This window comes from Emys orbicularis, chromosome 13 (genome assembly GCF_028017835.1).
Source record: "Emys orbicularis isolate rEmyOrb1 chromosome 13, rEmyOrb1.hap1, whole genome shotgun sequence".
NCBI classification, from domain to species: Eukaryota; Metazoa; Chordata; order Testudines; family Emydidae; genus Emys; species Emys orbicularis.
Window position 1 is genome coordinate 31195514 of NC_088695.1, and position 19565 is coordinate 31215078.

Consider the following 19565-nt stretch of genomic DNA (forward strand, 5'->3'; position numbering starts at 1 on the left):
CAACATGCTTGAAATTACAGCTTTAGAGAACTGCAGAGTACACCATTTTGTTCTCAAGACCCCATACACCAGGAAGTTTTCTGTTACATAGCCATAAGAAATATGCATTATCATAAGTCAGTTATACTATTAGAAGATTCTTTTATACAAAATATCCTTTGAACCAAAGGAATGCTGCAGAATGCCAAAACTCAAACCCCAAATGACAACTACTTTTTCAGATTACTTGGGCTAAAATTATTTCAAAAGAAAACATCTGCTACCAAAATGCTTCTGAGTGAGACATATTCCACACAGTTCCTCTAAGCCGTTGTCTTTCGTTTTAAAAAAATGAAACTGTAGCCTGTCTGCTCTATATGACAAATGTTACATGCTGATGCCATATTTTATTGTGCTCATTTCTGTTACTGACAGAGAGAGAACAAACTTTTTTCGGTCTTATTTTAACTGCATGTGATAGAGAAACTCTCTTTTGGAAATCAAGTAAAAATACCACAACCAAAAGTCTCAAAATATCCCCATCTTCACTCTCTATAAAGCTATTACTCATAAGAAACAGAGTTCCTATTTCCTTTCCCATCAAGAATCGCCTCAACTTGTGCTCACAAATAACTGATGGAAGTTAAGTGAAGTTTTGCTACCCGTACCTACATATGAACACAGCACACAGTATGTGCGCACACACACACACACACAGAGTCCTGGGAGGAGCCACTTGAGTTAGTGCGAGAAATTCATTGTCTGCCTGTTTACTCTTGAGAACAGAAAAGCACTAGTCCAGGTGAATGGCTGCTTCATGACTTTGCTGTATTGGAATACAGAAGCACCAAGAAGAGGCAAACAGGTGGCTTCTAAAGAGCTGCCGCCTTCTCTCCTAACCAGGGCGGAAGCTAAAAAGTAGCACATTCCCATAGTTACCAACCACCCTTTTACTGAGAAGACAGGATTACAGTAGTTTCCCCACCCTCACCCCACCACTCCTCTCATCTCTCTGCTGCTTTGCTCATTGCCCCATCTCCTCCCCATCACAGAGAGGTTATTTAGACACAGGGGGTAGGGAGCTTCTTGGAGCTCTGCTTTGCTTAGTTTTTTCATCTCTGGAGCTACAGGCAGAGTAGCATAAGTAGGAATTAATATGCCCTCCTCAAATGGTCTCACCCCAGGGACCTACCCCACAGGTTGGGAATCACTACCTTAATAATAATAAAAACTTTGTGTAAAGAACTCATGGATGAGCTGAGTCTACCTGACAAATATAGCTTACTGATAAATTAAGCATGTTCTTACCCTTTCAAATAAGGCATTCTGAAGCCAGAACCCCCCTCATTAGAAATGTGACTTTCATTCACAGCATACTGAAGTTATTACACTTGGACCCTTTAAACAGAGGGAAAAGTGGTACATGCAACATTACACAGGTTGAATATTTAATAGCTCTGATGATGAGCTGTGCAGTTGTTTGAACGCTTTACAGCAGGAGTTACCAGGTGTTTCATGGTTCTACCAGGATTCTACTGTATTTATAGCAACAATTTCTGGGAAGACTGGAGTCTCCTCTATACAGGGTATACTCTGAATTAACTAAATTTTCACTGACTGCTCTCTCATCTCAAAAAATCTCATGGACTAAAACTTCAAACACATACAAGTTATTTAGGTACAACTTCCAGTCACAAAGCAGTTTGAGAACCACACATAACTGCAAATGCAGTTATTCATTCTACACATAGAAAAAAGTTAGCCCCAGAATTGCAATAAGGGATTCCTGAAATTGAAAAATATTTAAAACTGTTTCACATAACTGGAATAATAAGGTATTGACCCTATATAATTTTAGACTGGGTCAAGGGTAATCATCTTATGTAGGATCCAAAGCTAAATGTTGACTCTCTTTTGCATTTAAAAGGAAACACTGAGGGCTTGTCTACATTACTCGCTGGATCGACGGACAGCGATCAATCCAGCGCCAGGCGATTTGCCTCAACCTCCCACCCCACCATAAATGTCTCCCCCTTACTCTCACAGATATTGTGGAGTACACAGCAAGCAGCAATAACAATGAGAATATTGGTTTCGCTGAGGTCTAACCTAGTCAGTAAACTGGCCAGCGAGCTTTTAAATGTCCAAATGCACATTCTACCACCATTCTGCACTTGCTCAGCCTATAGTTGAACAGCTCCTTACTACTGTCCAGGGTGTCTGTGTATGGCTTCATGAGCCATGGCATTAATGGGTAGGTTGGGTCCCGAAGGATAACTATAGGCATTTCAACATCCCCAATGGTAATTTTCTGGTCTGGGAAGTAAGTCCCTTCCTGCAGCTGTTCAAACAGACCAGAGTTCCTGAAGATGCGAGCGTCATGCACCTTTCCCGGCCATCCCACGCTGATGTCGGTGAAACGTCCCTTGTGGTCCACCAGTGCTTGCAGCACCATTGAAAAGTACCCCTTGTGGTTTACGTACTGGCTGCCAAGGTGGTCCGGTCCCAAGATAGGGATATGCGTTCCGTCTATCACCCCACCACAGTTAGGGAACCCCATTGCAGCAAAGCCATCCACTATGACCTGCACATTTCCCAGAGTCACTACCCTTGATAGCAGCAGCTCAGTGATTGTGTTGGCTACTTGGATCACAGCAGCCCCCACAGTAGATTTACCCACTCCAAATTGATTCCCGACTGACTGGTAGCTGTCTGGCGTTGCAACCTTCCAGAGGGCTATCGCCACTCGCTTCTCAACTGTGAGGGCTGCTCTCATCTTGGTATTCTTGCGCTTCAGGGCAGGGGGAAAGCAAGTCACAAAGTTCCATGAAAGTGCCCTTACACATGCAAAAGTTTCGCAGCCACTGGGAATCATCCCAGACCTGCAACACTATGCGGTCCCACCAGTCTGTGCTTGTTTCCCAGGCCCAGAATCAGCGTTCCATGGCATGAACCTGCCCCATTACCACCATGATGTCCAAATTGTCAGGGCCCGTGCTTTGAGAGAACTCTGTATCCATGTCCTCATCACTATCGCTGTCGTCGCCTCCTCGCCTGCTTTTGCAGGTTCTGCACATACTGCAGGATAATGCACAAGGTGTTTACAATGCTCACAACAGCAGCAGTGAGCTGAGCAGGCTCCAGGCTTGCCGTGGTCTGGCGTCTGAAGGAGAGCAGGAAAGCAGAGTTGCAGCAGAATCGGTGGATGACAACGGATGCCACGAAAATAGATATTTATACAGAACGATGAGAGGACCTGCGAGGTGGATTCATGGCACCAGGAGAGCAGAGTTGCAGTGGAAGCGGTGGAGGATGACGGTTAGCACCGTGCACATTTCCCGAGGAAGAACACATGTACCCGGGAGCCCATGACAGACAACATGGAGAAATTCGCTATCGAGGCAATAGCAGCAGAGCGCCAGCGGAAGCAGTGTATGACGATGGTTAGCAGTCCTACTGCACCATCTGCTGACAGCAGCACCCAGGACACAACAGCGGCGGTGTCGGTGAGCTGAGCTGAGCAGGCTGCACGCTTGCCGTGGTATGGCGTCTGTGCGGAAAAAAGGCGCGAAACGATTGTCTGCCATTGCTTTCACGGAGGGAGGGGAGACTGACGACATATACCCAAAACGACCCGCGACAATGTTTTTGCCCCATCAGGCATTGGGAGCTTAACCCAGAATTCCAATGGGCGGCGGAGACTGCGGGAACTGTGGGATAGCTACCCACAGTGCAGCGCTCCGTAAGTCGATGCTAGCCATGGTAGTGAGGACACACTCCACCAACTTAATGCGCTTAGTGTGGACATACGCAAATCGACTGTATAAAATCGATTTCTAAAAATCAACTTATATAAAATCGACCTAATTTCGTAGTGCAGACATACCCTCAGTTTTCCCTAGTTTGCCTTACACCCAAACTCAAGAAGAAACCCAAGTTATTTATTTTCCTCTTCCCCTTGTCATCCCAGAACTTCAGCCTTCCGGGTAATATGCCATTCTACCTAGAAAGCCCTCGCTCTCTTATTACCTGCTCCCTGTCAAACCTATCAGCTGCTGAACAACACCTCTTAATGTGGCTGTCTGGTCTTTATAGCAACAGTGCTAGGAAGACTCAGGCTCAGCTCCTCTCCCCAACCTCTAAAGCTAATGCAAGCACATGTCCTTACCACTACATTTAAAGATGGAGTGAACAAACACAAAGACTACATAAAACAGTGCTGCCCACCTTCACAAGAATGGAAGCCACCCAGAAATGTATACTAAGCATTGAGATAACTGGCTCACTCATATAAAAGTAGCTGCTGGTTGTCTGAAACCTTGTACATACTTCATTGAACATCCAATCATCCTTATGAAAAGCATAGATTTGGGTTATAGTCAGTTACCTTACTGCAGCAGTTTCATTCATGTAACCAAATCACCTATTCCCAATATTTTCTAACTATCATTCATGAACTCATTCTTTGCTCAGTTATGTTACTATTACACTCATCGTCTCTGTCTCTGCTTGGTAGGCAATCCTCCTTTAGTACAGCCTAGGGAGGTTGTGGAAGCTCCTTCACTGGAGGTTTTCAAAAGAGGCTGGGTAGCCATCTGTCTTGGATGGTTTAGACACAACAAATCCTGCATCTTGGCAGGGGGTTAGACTAGATGACCCTTACAGTCCCTTCTAACCCTATGATTCTATGATCCTCCTCTACTACCTATACAGATGAAAGAAAGGTTAGTTACTTTGTACAGTAACTGGAGTTTTTCTAGATTTTGTGTCCCTGTGTGTGCTCCACATCCAACGTGTGTGCCCATGCCCTCTTGAGTGGAGACTTTGTCAACAGTGTCCATGAGTCTGCACCTGCACACCCAACACTTTGTGATCCAGTATGAGAGTACATAGGGAGGGACAGACCCACCACTGCTTCAGTTCCTTCTCAGTCACCAAGTCCAGAGAGAATGATGGTGGGTATTGCAGCACCCATAGGGACAAAACATTTTACGCCAGTTACTGTCCAGGTAAATAACCTCTCCTCCTCCTCCACGTCAGGAGATTCCTGAGCAGTACCTCAATATGGAGGAGGGTGCTGAGGAGGTGGATTCAGCATTGATCACAGAACAGTCTCACCAAAGGCCATGTCTGCTCAACAAGCACACACAATAACAGTCTTGGGAAAACATGTGCACCCAAGACCAGGTGGCAGCCTTACAAATGTCTGAGATGAATAACGTTCCTCAGTAAGGCAAAGAGGTAGACTGAGCCCTGGTGGAATGGGCAATCACCCTAGGTGGAGGATGCATCTCGTAAGACATCATATCAGGTTAAGATGCATCCTGAAACCCATTTTGACAGTCTTTTGGTGGAAATGAGTTGACCTTTCATTCTTTCCACAATGGATATAAAGATTTTGGAAGAAGCTCGGATGGGCTTAGTCATGTTAAAGTAAAAGGCAACATCTCTTCTTACATTCAGTATGGAGACTAGCTGCCTTTCTCAAGGAGTGAGGCTTGGAGTAAAACACCAGTAGGTGAATGTCCTGATTATTATGAAATGTTGACAAAACTTTAGGTAGAAAGCAAGGATGGGGACACAATGTCATCTTATTGCAATAGAACACCATGTACAATGGGTCAACCATAAGAGCTCCTAGTTCTCCTCCTCTTTTGGCTAAAGTGATGACTATGAGCAACAAGGTCTTAAAGGACCAAAGAAGAAGGAACAATTCCCCATTGTTCAAATGGGGTGTTCTCAAGGGCATTGAGGACTAAATGGAGGTCCCATGGTGGAGTATGTTCTTTGATGGGAGGAAAAAGATTAAACAAATCCTTAATTAATCTCTCAGTGGTGGAGTGAGTGAAGACTGAAAACCTTTGAAATGGCAGCCAGGTGAACCTTAACTGAGTTCATAGATAAACCCATGTTTTTTAAATTTAGCAGGTAATCGAGAAAGTGCATGAGGAGACTCAAGAGAAGGTATGAATTGTTGGGCACATTATGATTTGAAACACTTCCACTTCTGCAGGTAAATTGTCCTTGTGATTCCACAGAATTTTAAGTACCTCTGCAGAGCAATCCTGTTCTATGCCAGCATGCCAACGAGGAGCCAGGCCTTGAGGTGTAACGACAAGAGGTTGGGGTGGATCTTGGATCAGGTGGTCTATTGTCAGAGGGAGGTGAAGCGGCGATCACAGAGAGAGGCAGACCAGATCTGGGAACTGTATCTATCTTGGTCAAGATGGAGCCCTGAGGATGGCCACCAATCTCTCCTGTTTCAATTTGTTCATGACCTTGAGAAGCAGCGGCAGTAGGGCATGAGGCCAAGTGGTAAGGAGGGTGTCTCCCAGGGAGTTGTTACCATGACATCCCTTTGAACAGAACGCCGACATAGCCATAGAGGATAAAGCTATGTCAGTCACATCGAGTGAGGCCTTATGGGAAGCCTTGGCAATCATCTGGCCTTTTGCAATGAGAACCTGAAACTGTTTCCTCTGATCTTGTGGCACATGTTCAATAAAATGAGAAAACCTGAATAATTTGTATAGTCATATTTTGCCATTAAGACCTGATACTTGGCCATTCAGAACTATAAAGTGACTAACTAGGGAGTAGATTTTGTGGCCGAGAAGGTCCAGGTGTTTAAGTTCCTCATCAGAACGTGTTGATCTAGACCAATACTGTCTATTTCTTTCACTGACAGTATGAAAAACCGAGTTGGGGTAGGATGGGAGAAAAGAAAGTCCGAACCCCTGGCCAGGATATAGTTGTTTTTAATCAGCCTGCTTACAGGTGGTGTTTGCCACATCGTACAGGCTAGCAACAACAAAGCATCATTGATAGGCAAAACAATTTTGCCCTGGGGAAAGTGTGTAGAATGTCCAGCAAAAAATGTTGAGATTCCTGTATCTCCTCCATCAGGGACCTGTAAGGCCTCTCCGATCCTTTTCATGAGGTCTTGAAAGGCCTTGAAATCATTCATGTAGGGCTGGGGGGGCATAAGAGCCTCATCTGGAGAGAAGGAGGCTTTGTGAGGTGGTGTCTCCTCTTCTGCACCTCGCTCCTACTGTTTGGGGATTCTTCTGCAAAAAGGGAGCCAGTGCTGGTGTTCTTGGTGGGACCTCCTATGTGAGGGCACCCTGTAGAACTGTTCACCATAAGGGACCCAAAGGTTCCAAAACACCCACTGTGGTGAGACATAAGAAAGGGGGCAAGACCCCAAGGCTGCTCTTGCCGGGCTGACATGTCAGTCATCTGTTGGGGGGGCTTTTCTTCAGGATGCACCTCAAGAGAGGGAGGCTGGAAGGGAAAGGTGGTGGAATCCTGTACGGACACATCTGAGTCAGAAGAAGCATCTTCACCTACATCCAGAGGAGGAGCAAGAAGTGTCAATACCCAGAGGTTAGTGAGGTATCAGTAATTAGCGGTCAAGCATTTGTGCAAGGATGCAGAAGAACCAGAGGGTAAGCTTGCTCTGGAGGGAAAGTCAGTACCAGTGGGAAACCTCTCTTGGTACCACTTAGTGAAGGGGATTCAGGCTCTTTCAGGATTTGGAGGCCCTACTGAGAGGGGAACCTGGATAGCGTGCCTCAGGAGTCTGCACGTTGGTAGGTACCAGGGACAGGACAGAGGGGCAGTCCATGCTCTCTTTACCATAGCCTGAGAAGGACGGCAAGAGGATGATTACTTTGAGACCTTGGTCTTAGAGGAATCCTTATGCTTAGAAGGTACCAATTCTGGTATCACCACTGATGCCACTCGAGATTACCTGCTGTGAGGTTTCTTGGTACGTGACAAGAGGTACCAAGCCTCTGTGGTACGCATACCAGGGTGCAAGTTCTCCTTGTTCCAAAGTCAAGAAGGTGGCTTTCCCCTTCTTTTGGTCTCTCTTTCAGGAGAATGAGGTCTCTTCTTTTTTGGTCTTGAAGATTCTGTAGGCCCCCCAGGGTCTTTGCTTACCTGAGTCAAGCTCTGTGCAGTCACTGGAGCAGACTGCATGGCTGAGGCTGATGTAATGGGGTGGGGGGAGGGAGATCTCAGAAAGCACTCCATAAAGCAGTAGTTTCAGTGTGTCCTCTCTGTTTTCTAGGTGTGCTTTTGAATCTGGAGTAGACCTAGCACTTGAAGAGGACATGAGTCTCTCCAAGGCAGCTACAATGCCCATTGCTGAGGGGGAAGGTCTTGTGACAGGTCTGGCAGAGTTTGAAGCCTGGGCTCTTGGGCATAATCCCGTGGGAAAGGCTGCAGATAAAGAGATCAACTGGAGCCTAGGCTCTGAGCAGGTGAAAAGGAAGCATGGAGCATGACTCTAGGCACCCCCGCACTCACACCCTATACACTACTGCAGTGATTTTTATATAAAATATGCCTTGTGAGGTAACATTTGACAAACACCACACTGGCAATAACATCATTATAAAATATACGTAACAATGCCGTGTGTAAAATTATGGATACTCACTAGTATTACGCTTTAAAGTCTGTGACTAAAAAAAAGTGTTTCAACCAGATATATCAGGGGGATTTGATAAATAGGTTTTCTTCGGACCATGGAAAGATGCTGACACCTCAAATGAGGTGTGTACTAAATTCAATGTGCTATTCATTTGTATCAGGGGTTGCAGTAGGAAGAGATAATTTGTATAGTAGCAACCACCAGCAGAGGACAAACCAGAATGAAGCCTTATCTTCCAGACCTCATGGCTCCTTTACTAAGCAGGAACTAATTCACTTTATCTAGAAGTACCCTTCAGAGAATATATCTCAAAGGTTCATTGAACTATAAAGAGGGGGAACAAACACCTACATTATCCTACACCTTAAGGAGACAAAGAAACCAAGCAATTTGACCTCTGTGAACAGATCTTAGCCGGGCCAGCCAGTAAAAAGTTGGTGGGTCAGAGAAAAAACATCTTGAACATCTTGCTAGATTAATTTTGTGTCTGTTTTCATTTTTATTTGTTTGTAACCATTTCTGATTTTATCCCTTATACTTGAACTCAATTAAAACCTCTCTCTGTTTGTCAGTACATTTGTTTACTATTAATCTAAATCAACCCAGTGCTGTGTTTGAACTGGAATGATGATTAACTCCCGTTAAAGCAACAAGCAGCTGTGCTTTTATCTCTTTAAAGGAGCAACAAGCCTTATAACTTCTCTGGATGTTCCAGGAAAGGGCTGGACATTTCAGGGCAGACATTTTGGGATACTGGGGGAAATTCAGGACTGGGGAAAGTGTTGGAGTCACCATGGCCAGGAGTAACCAAGGCTGGTGGTGACCAGAGTATGTGGCTGTGGTGTAACAAGCAGGCTGCTGGAGTCAAACCAGCTGAACCAGGGCTGCTTAACACACACAGTCTCAGTGCATGCTTGTATGATGGCTGGGAGTGTCCAAAGAGAGAGCTACAGGAGCAGAGCATTTTAAGGCACTCAGGGTTACAGGACAAGCAGTGACAACCTCTAACTGGTCTGGGTTGAACCCCATAACGTGACATGGAGAACCCCCCGAAAGCCCAAGTTGTGCTAAAATAAAATAGGAAAATAATAAAATCATAATTACAAATGCCCTAAAAAAAAAACCCCACACATTTCAACCACACCTCTACCTGTTAATTAAGAATTTGGAAGATAAGACAAGTAGTAATGGCCTAAAGTGTAAATTTAGGATAGAATAATATTGTTAACATAATGATAGTGGCAGAGGAATAGACAATGATAAATGTACTGTCTATGTGAATAATGTAGCAAGTGCAAAAAAGAACGTCAGACTAGATAGAATGTTTTTTTTCTGGTCACTGTATCTAGAATATGCTTTTTTAAAGAAATCCCAGACATTGTTTCTGTTTTTGAGAGACTCCATCAAAGACCCCAACCATACTGTCATTTCAGTGTCATTAAGGGTGAATCTCAGCCCCTTTGAAGTCTATGGGAGTTTTAGCATTTACTTCAATGGAATCTATCATCCCAGCCACAAAGAGCAGGAGAGGACTTCCTCCAATGCTCTTCAATGCTGTTGGTCAGATAGAGACGGACGATACTGAGTAATCTCCTTTAGGTCTGACTGCACTACCTACCTGTGCGACATTCCTAGTTTCTGTGAGCCAAAGGAGTGAGTCACAGGTGTCCTCACTCCTTATCACCTGCATGCTCAATGGACCAAGAACATATTTATTTATAAAGTGAATATGCTTCCCAGTCAACTTTTAAAAGCTTGTAATTGGAATTCACTAATAAAAGTACAATGTCCACTGAAAGTATGGATTTTAATCAGCATGTAGTTATAGGGGAATTAAACAACCTCTAGCAAATAAACAGACTGTGCCCTGATATCTTACCGTTGTCTCTGTTAATCCACCGACAGACACCGTGAGACCCAGCAGTACATAATACTGATATGTTGGCAAACCCAAAAGCTGTGTGATTCGAGGGAAGGCTTGTGAGGGAGCATTCCAGTTTAAAGTTACAGCCTCTGACCTGTCCAGAGAAAAGAAAATGATCATATGTTTTTATCTTAATACCTCTCTGCATAGTAACTGGTGTTCTTTGAGATGTGTGGTCCCTATGGGTATTCACTGTGGGGTGCACACCCACTCCAGGTGCCTGAGACCAGAAGATTTTTCAGGAGCCATGTTCGCTGGTCCAAGCCTGCGCCCTACACCACCAGCCCAAGGGACTCTCCAATTCCCGCTCTACCACAAATCAAGCGTGATCTGAGCAGAGAAGAGGGAGTGTGGGTCGTGGAATACCCATAAGGACTACACATCTCAAAGAACTCATTACTGTAAGGTAAGTAACCTTCATTTCTTCTTCAGGTGCTGGTTCCTACAGGCATTCACTGTGGGTGATCCCTAAACAATACTCATTAAGGAGAGTGTGAGGATGTATGCTGCGCCACCAATCACAGGATCACAAAACCAAAGGACACATCCAAGGATGAAGCTTGAACCAATTTCTCAATCATCTTGTGAGCAGCCAATTGTTGAGGTAAGGCAATATCAGACCGCCTTGTTGATGTACACTGGATGCTACAGGAGAGAGTACCTTTGTAAACGCTGTCAGGAGGCCAAAAGGAAGACCCCTGTATTGAAAGTGTTCCAGGCCCACCATAAAGCACAGGAATCACCGGTGTGCTAGATTAATGCCTATATGGCATCCTTCAAATCAAGGGCTGCAAAGCAGTTGCCTTCATTTAGGGAGATGACTCAGGCCAAGATGGTTATCCTGAATCGTGAATGACATATGAAGACATTCAGCCATCTGAGGTCCAGGATGGGTTTCCAGCCCTTCTTTTTGGGAACCAGGAAATATCTAGAGTAAAAGCTCTTGTCCCAGTGTTGCAGAGATACAGGCTATATCACCCTTAGGTGAATTAGGGAGTCCACCTCTTGTTTGAGAAATGTCTCGTGAAAAGGGTCCCTGAAGAGGGGTTTTGGAGAAGGGGCAGAAAGGAATTCTACAGTGTACGCTGCCAAGATGGTCTCCAGAACCTATTTGTCCAATGTGTTATGCTGCCACATCAGACGGAAACAGCCCAGATGGCCACCAAAGTGTGCAGTGAGTGGTTGAGTGGAGAAAGGTTGACTTCTTGGTGGGAGGCTGGGAGTGAAAGGAGGATGGCGGTGCAGTAATTCTGCCTGCTGTGTGGCATCCTCTGGAACATCTTACATGGTTCAAAGACCCTTTGATGATAGAAGGGCTGAGAGGCAGGATGGTTTCTATGAGAATGTGGCCTAGAATATTTCCTCCAGGATGCAGGGGGATATATTCCCAAAGAGCTGAGGATGCCATGGCAGTCCTTAAGGCAATGGAGTGATTCACCGGTTCTCTAACGAAATAGATCTTTACCCCTGAAGGGGAGATTTTCCACTGTTGCCTAGACCTCTCTGGGGGATCCTGAGGATTGCAGCCATGAAGTCTGCTCATGATAACCGAAATCATCATGGAGCATGAGCAGACTTCATGGCTGCACTGAGTGATGCTTGAAAGGACGGTTTGGCAACTAGTTTCCTTTCATCAAGGATGGCCTGGTGTCTAAGTTCATGTGGCAGTTTATTAGCGAATTATGACAGTTTATTGTAATTAGTAAAGTCATACTTGGACATTAATGCCTAGTAATTCACTACACAGAAAAGGAGGCTAACAGATGGGAAGTTCTTTCTGCCAAAGAGATCTAGCCTCTTGGTATGCTTGTCCAAAAAAGTGGAGCTAGGTGGCATAGTCTGTTACACTCTGTGACAACCTGGGCCACAAGAGAGTTCAGATTACAATGGGAAAATTAATATTCCACCTCATTGGATGGAACAAAATACTTTTCTGCCATTTTCAGGATGGGGTCACATGTAGCTAGGGTGTGCCAAACCACCTTAGCAGGGTCCAGTATTGCCTCATTAATAGGGAGGGCTACCTTGTTAGGGCCTGTAATCTGAAGGATGTCCAGGAGTTTATGTGTAGCATCTTGAATGTCCTACAGTGGGATCTCGAGGGTTTCCTCCTTAAGAGGTCCTAATACTGCCTATGATCATCTGGTGGTGAGGATGAGGCCAGTGTCATTTGCTCGTCTAGAGAGGAGGAAGAAAGAGCTGATGATGGATCTGGCAGGACTGGCTGTTCTACTTCCTTGAGGTACTCTGGAGGGGGAGATGCTCTTAGACTCCTCCCTGGAAGGGGACCTCTATCCGTTGTACTGTCCAGGGTCCTCATCATCCAGGGGTCTCTGGTCTACTGCAAGGGTCCCAGAGACCCCGTATGGCCAGTGGGTAGGATTGTATGGGTATGGCAGACAGACCCATGGGGTACCATAGGTCCCTGGGCTAATGTGCTCCATGGGGGTGAGATAGCATCTGGAAGGCTCTGAAATCCCTGTCAGGGCATGTCTCTTGTCTCTGGACAGACGGGGAAGCTGCTGGTATTGCCGATGGTGACCACTGGAGCAATAAGAATCACCTAAGTCTACTGATGGAGCCAGTGGTACTATTCATCTTATAACATTCGGACTAGAGGAAGGAACTGGCGAGTAGCATACCAATGTCAGCACCTCTACTCCACGACTTGGGGCTGGTGAGTGACATGGCATCAGTGTACAGCTGTCCCTGTACAAAACTGGATCTGAAAGGCTCAATGATTCTGGATCCATGTGGATTGCAAGCAGGGCATATCGAGGCTTAACAGGCAGAGGATGAGAGGGGCTTGTAATATAGGTGGATCTGCCATTGCAGGTTTGAGTCCAGCAGTCTTCTTGCAGTGCAGTACTGCTGCTGCAGAAGCTGAACAATTCCTTCTGTCCTTAGATGGTGCAGCGATTGGTCCTGCCCCTTGTGTAGATGCTTTTGTAGTGTTCACCGCTCTTGGTACTGTCAGTGCTGGCACATGTTCTCCGTGAGCTCTAGACACACCTGTACCTGGGTGTGAAGTCTCATTTGGTACTGAGGGTAACAAAAGGGTGAAATCCCCCTTCCCCCACCAATAAAGAAAACTACCTAACACCAACAGCTAACTAAGAAAAAAAAATATTTACATACATGAAATTCGGGCAGAAAAGCTAGCAGAAGCCAGGGACACTGGAGGGTTCGGTCTCAAACCATGAGCAGTAGAAAGGAACTGGAGAGTCTTTGTCTTCCCTGATGCCCTCGCTTCGGAGCATAAGGAAGGCAGACGGTGCAAACACAGACCAATGGACATTGCTACAGAAAAACATCTTCTGGCTTCAAGCACATGGTGTGCATGTACATCCACAGTGAATGCCCATAGGGACCAGCATTAAAAGAAGAACGTCAATCACTGCAATATCATTAAGGGTGCAACAAATTAAATCATATGACAAAACTAACACTTTTTGAGTTAAATGCCCATTTTATTTTATTTTGTCTATATTTCATAATTTTTATACATTCTTTCAATCCTTACAATATATTCAGCCACGTGCCACAATTTCCAACTCCTCCTTAAATACTCTATAAAATCTCATTGTGTATTTGCATACAGTAGCTAAATTAAGTAAGTTTTGCTATATATATTTTAAATTTCCATTGGCATAGAGCACCTCCTCCAATGGAATTGCTCGTGGGAGGTGATGGGGTTGAATGACTGGAAAACCCTGCAAGAATCCCCTTGAATTATTTTCATAGCATCATTACAGAAAATGTGGGGTGAGAATGGCACCACATAGGCAGCTGATCCCTTCCCCCATACACATATAATTGCAGGAAGAGAGGGATCTGCTCCCTAATTCCAGCTAGATTATGTGGTTCACTGTATTTTTTGTTTGCCACTTGCCATATTGAAGAGAATAAAATCAGGAAAATGAACAGGATATATTATTTCAACAAAATTCCTCTATGTTTGAAATTAATCATATCCTTTCCTCCCCCCTTCAGTATGGCATACCTCCAAGCCTTTAAAGACACAGCAGGATATGTAACAAACATCCCCAAAACCATACTGGTGTTGTCCCTATTATATATGCTGACAGCCACAGGCAACCAAGTAGGTAACCTGGATTTCATTTTAATGCTGGTCCAGGACAGTTCAGTTTAGAACTTTCAAAATATTGAACAATCTTAGAACCAACCACACTATAGCATAGGATTATTCAGTCATGATTGGCCAGTTTCATACTATCCGAATAGAGAGGAAGATTTTTACTGCTCTAAACCAAATATTAATTTATTTAAATGTTAAAAACTGCAAAGGATATACTTGGAAAGGATATACTCTCTCAACTGTTGACACATAACCAACCTCTAACTACTGTGGGTTAGGTGGAAACTTTCCCTGGGGTAGGTTATCCAGTAACTGTTCACTGCACGATCTGGTGCCAACTATTGTCAGAAGCAGGATACTGCTCTAGACAGACTACTGAACTAATCCAGTATGGAAATTTCTACAGGCTGGTCTACAATTGGGAACTTCCATCAGCATAGCTACATCTCTCCGAGGTGTGAAAAATACACACACCTGAGAGACAGCTATGCTGACCTAACCCCTGGTGTCTTGGGGAAATGGATTACCTACACCTGAACTGCTGCAGCTGTGCTGCTGTAGCAGTTTAAGTGTAACCAGACCCTAACGCTCCTAACCACCCGTTAGAGATATTAAATAGCTGATGGATTCGAACAGACATTTACAATAAATACATTCCCAATTATCTGGAATATATTTTTCTATTGGCATTTACATCAATATCTTCTTTGGGGAAAAAAAATTAGTTCTTAATTCTATTTAACTAGAAAGAAATCCTAGTTTGCTTGGGCGTTTTTACACACTGATTTATTCATTACATTGACGTAGACCAGGAAGGATTTTAACAGACAGGATCCAACCCACAAGCCTTCCTTAATAAATAAGAAGGTGATAAAGATCTAGATTACCTTGGAAATATCCTCTCCAATTCTTCCCGGTGGGGTATGTGTGGAATCGGAGGGTTGTCGAAGTTCAGAAGAGTGAGGAACACAGATCCTGCATGAGCACGAAATCTATCTATTTTTTCAGCCGATTGCTGGGCCACGCAGCACATCATCTGTTTACAGCTACAAATTAAGAGACAAAAAAATAATTCAATCCATCACATCACAATACATAAATAAATGTACATACTTTAAACAGAAATTGCTTAAAGAAATGGTTAAAAATAATTTCTTGCACCCGCTGAACTGTGGAATGGGATTGCTGTTTTACTCTATTTGACGTTTTATAGTGAACATTTAGATGATGCATGAATTACCTACTGTGGTACAGAATCTTTAAGAACAGCCACAAGTTAATTTGTAACACACCTCCAGATCCAAGCAACTAGATCAGGGGTGGGCAAACTTTTTGGCCGGAGGGCCGCATCAGGTTTCATAAATTGTATGGAGGGCCGGTTAGGGGAGGGGATCGTGGCCTGGCCCCCACCTCCTATCTGCCCTTCCCCCCCCCCCGGGGCCCCATCCAACCCACCATGTTCCCTGATGGCCCCCCAGGACCCCTGCCCCATCCACACACACCCCTCTCCCTGTCCCCTGACCGCCCCTGGACCCCTTCCGCCCCATCCAACCCCTCCTCTCATTCCTGATGGCCCTCCCGGGACCCCTGCTCCATCCAACCACCCCGTCTCCCTGTCCCCTGACTGCCCCCAGAACCCCTGCCCCTGACTGCCCCCTACCGCCCCATCCAACCCCCCCTCCTTCCTGACTGCCCCCCCGGGACCCCTGCCCCCATTCAACCCCCTATTCTTCCCCCAACCACCCCAACCCCTATCCACAGCCCCACCCCCTGACCACCACCCCAAACTCCCCTGTCCTCTATCCAATCCCCCCACTCAGTGCCCCCTTACCACGCTGCCTGGAGCACCTGTAGCTTGCGGCGCTACAGCTGCGCCACCTGGCTGGAGCCGGGCCACGCCACCGCCACCACCACGCAGCACAGACCACCAGGTCAGGCCGGGCTCTGCAGCTGCACTGCCCCAGGAGCTCACAGCCACGCCGCCCAGAGCATTGCGCCAGCGGCGGAGCGAGCAAGCTGAGCCTGCGGGGGAGGGACCGTGGCTGGCATCCCGGGCCAGGAGCTCGGGGGCCGGGCAGGACGGTCCTGCGGGCCATAGTTTGCCCACCTCTGAACTAGATGATAGTAATATTAATAATACCTTGGACTCATGTAGCACCTTCCATCCAGAAAGATACCAAGATGCTTTTTATCGACTGGATGTTGTATATGGATCACCAATGAAATTCAGCCACCATTAAGGTGGGAATGTAGAAAAAACCCTGATACAACTGTGTTTCATTGAGTAATTACTTCACCTTTTTAATGTGTCTGTTCAACCCCACCTGTTTTTCTCCCCCCTAACTCATATATCTAGATTGTAAGTCCTTCAGGAAAAAGAACTTTCCCTTCTATGAGGCTCCACCATACCTTTGGGCATGGCACAAATTACAATAGTAAATGAGAGAGACAAGGTGGGTGAGGATAATATCCTTTATTGGGCTGGCTTCTGTTAGTGGAAGAGACAAGCTTTCAAGCTTTACAGAGCTCTTCTTCTGGTCTGGAAATAGTAACCAGAGTGTTACAGCTAAATACAAGATGAGATAGCTTGTTAAGCACAAGCGGTTAAAACATGTTGCAGGAGACCACTTCAAATAAAGTGGGCAATTGACACCAGTGCAGTCGTAGGACAAAGGAGGGTTAGTGGGTTACAAATTGCTGTAATGAGCCACAGAACCTGATACCATAACGAATGTGGAGAATTAGAAGAATTATTCCACAAAGATACCACCACCCACAACTATCAGATCCCCACCAACAATCATAAGAAAGAATAATCTCATTGGACACCCCTTCTGGACAAAACTACACAGCTGATCATTATATCAATTGCTTAGGGAAAAAAACAACTGAAATCCTTAACAGAACATCACATCCACCACAATCTCTCCACTGCGGACGGGACAGCTATACAGTCCTTGAAATCCAGACACCTGATAGTGATCAAACAACACACAAAGGGGGGAACCCATTGTAGTCTTCAATTATGACGACATCAATGAGGTCAACTGACAACTGTCAGACACCACCTACTATAAAAAACTCAAAGACCACCTCAAACCTCAGTTCACCCAGGAATGTAAGGATATTATCAAATCCTTCCCAAAACTTCAAGAGAAACTCTACAACCTCATCCCCAATAAACCCAACCCAAAAGACCTTCTACATGTTTCCCAAGATACACAAACAAGAGAACCCAGGCAAACCTATCATGTCTGTCCATGGCACTCTTCAGAAACCATCCTCAAACCACTCAGCACACAAAGGGCCAATTTCCTCCAGGACACAACTTACTATCTCCAGAAACTCCACAACATTAACCATCTTCAGCAGAACACCATCCTTGCTACCATGGATGTCCCCTCCCTATATACCAGCATCCCTCACCATGACAGCATTGTCTCAAATATCTACAAGGCAATAGACAACACTTATATATCCAACCCAAACACATCGCCACACACTTCCATTTCATCCCCATCTACAACAACAATTTTACTTTTAACAACAAACACTTTGTCCAAACTATGGGAACAGCCATGGCTACACTAGGGTGGCTCTCCAATATGCCAACCTCTTCATGGGCCACCTTGAGGAAGAATTTCTGGAAAAAAACCACACAAAACCAATGATATGCCTGAGATACATTGAAGATATTTCCATTTTCTGGGCAGGTGACCTAAACTCCCTCATAGATTTCCACCACAACTTCAACCACAACTGACCCATCCATCAAATTCTCTCTAGAACACTCACATACCACCACTGACTTCCTGGCTGCCACTATCAGCGTCAACAGTGGAACCCTACAGACAGCTATATTCAAGAAACCCACACTACACTTACCTCCACAGATCCAGTAACAACCCCTGACACACCAAGAAATCTGTTATCTACAGCTAGGCACTCAGATGTCACAGAATATGCTCCCAGGAAAAAGTCTGGGATATACACTTAACTCTTAAAACTACTTTCACCATACAAGGACACTCCACCAGAGAAGTAGATTGCATCATGGAATGGGCCACCCAAATGCCCTGAGAGAACCTGCTTCAATACGGGGGGGGGGGGAGGGAGGGGGGAACCCAACCAACCGCACAACCCTAGTTGTCCCCTACCATCCCACACTGGCCATACGGGGTATCAACAAAAAATTAAAGCCCATACTTGATATGGACCATATCCTGAAAGAAATCTTTCATGAACCGCCTCTGTTAGCTTTCAAACAACCCCCCAACCTCACTAAGCTCAGCAGCAAGCTCCCCACAGACCAGGACACACCACTCAAAGCAGCACCACACCCTACCAGAACAACAGATGCAAAATGTGTGGACATTTCTCCACTGCTAGACTAATCAATATCCCCCACAAGACCTTTCAAGATCCATGGGTCCTACTAATGCTTATCACAACATGTGGCACAACTCATCCCGGGCATCAAATGCCCCAACAACAACTATGTGCATGAAAGCACACAATCACTGCACTCTCAAATGAACTCACAAAGAAAAATGATAAAAGACAAAAACACCCGGACAACCCCTTCAAAAGACGAGCCTCGGAACATAAATGAATCACTCTGTTAAACACTACAAATCATGACCTCAAAAAAGACACTGACTGCAGAGGTATTAATTGCTCACTTCATTTTAGTCTCCTGCCACGTGTTAACTCCTTATGTTTAACAATCTGTCCCACCCTGTATTTAGCTGTGACATTCTGGTTACCTTTTCCGACCTGAAGAAGAGCTCTGTGAAGCTTGAAAGCTTGTCTCCTCCACCAACAGAAGTTGGTCCAATTGAAGATATTACCCCCACCCACCTTGTCTCTCCCATATCCTAGGATCAATACGGCTACACCACTGCAAATAGTAGTAGTAAATATAACTAGAATTACTCACATTATAGTTTAATCAGGACACCCGGGCTAACACACCTATTTTAGCAAATATGACAAGATTTTGTCATCTTCTGTCAAGCCATCAGGCTTATTGTTTTAAGTCTCATCTAAAATTTAACTTCTGGGACAACGAACTATTGCATAGAATCAGGTTGAGGCATATGATGACTACTGTCTCGAAGAGT

The 19565-nt window shown here is 45.1% G+C and overlaps 1 protein-coding gene across 1 annotated transcript in view; it reads right to left on the reverse strand.

Annotated features, from left to right (window-relative positions):
• TBCD (tubulin folding cofactor D) overlaps window positions 1-19565 on the reverse strand; it is a 252882-nt gene that overhangs the window by 27662 nt on the left and 205655 nt on the right. Inside the window, exons 31-32 of the mRNA XM_065415052.1 lie at window positions 15330-15488; window positions 10299-10437 (exon numbers count right to left, since the gene is read on the reverse strand). Coding sequence (XP_065271124.1) covers window positions 10299-10437; window positions 15330-15488 — 298 coding nt within the window. The remainder of the gene's footprint in view (window positions 1-10298; window positions 10438-15329; window positions 15489-19565) is intronic.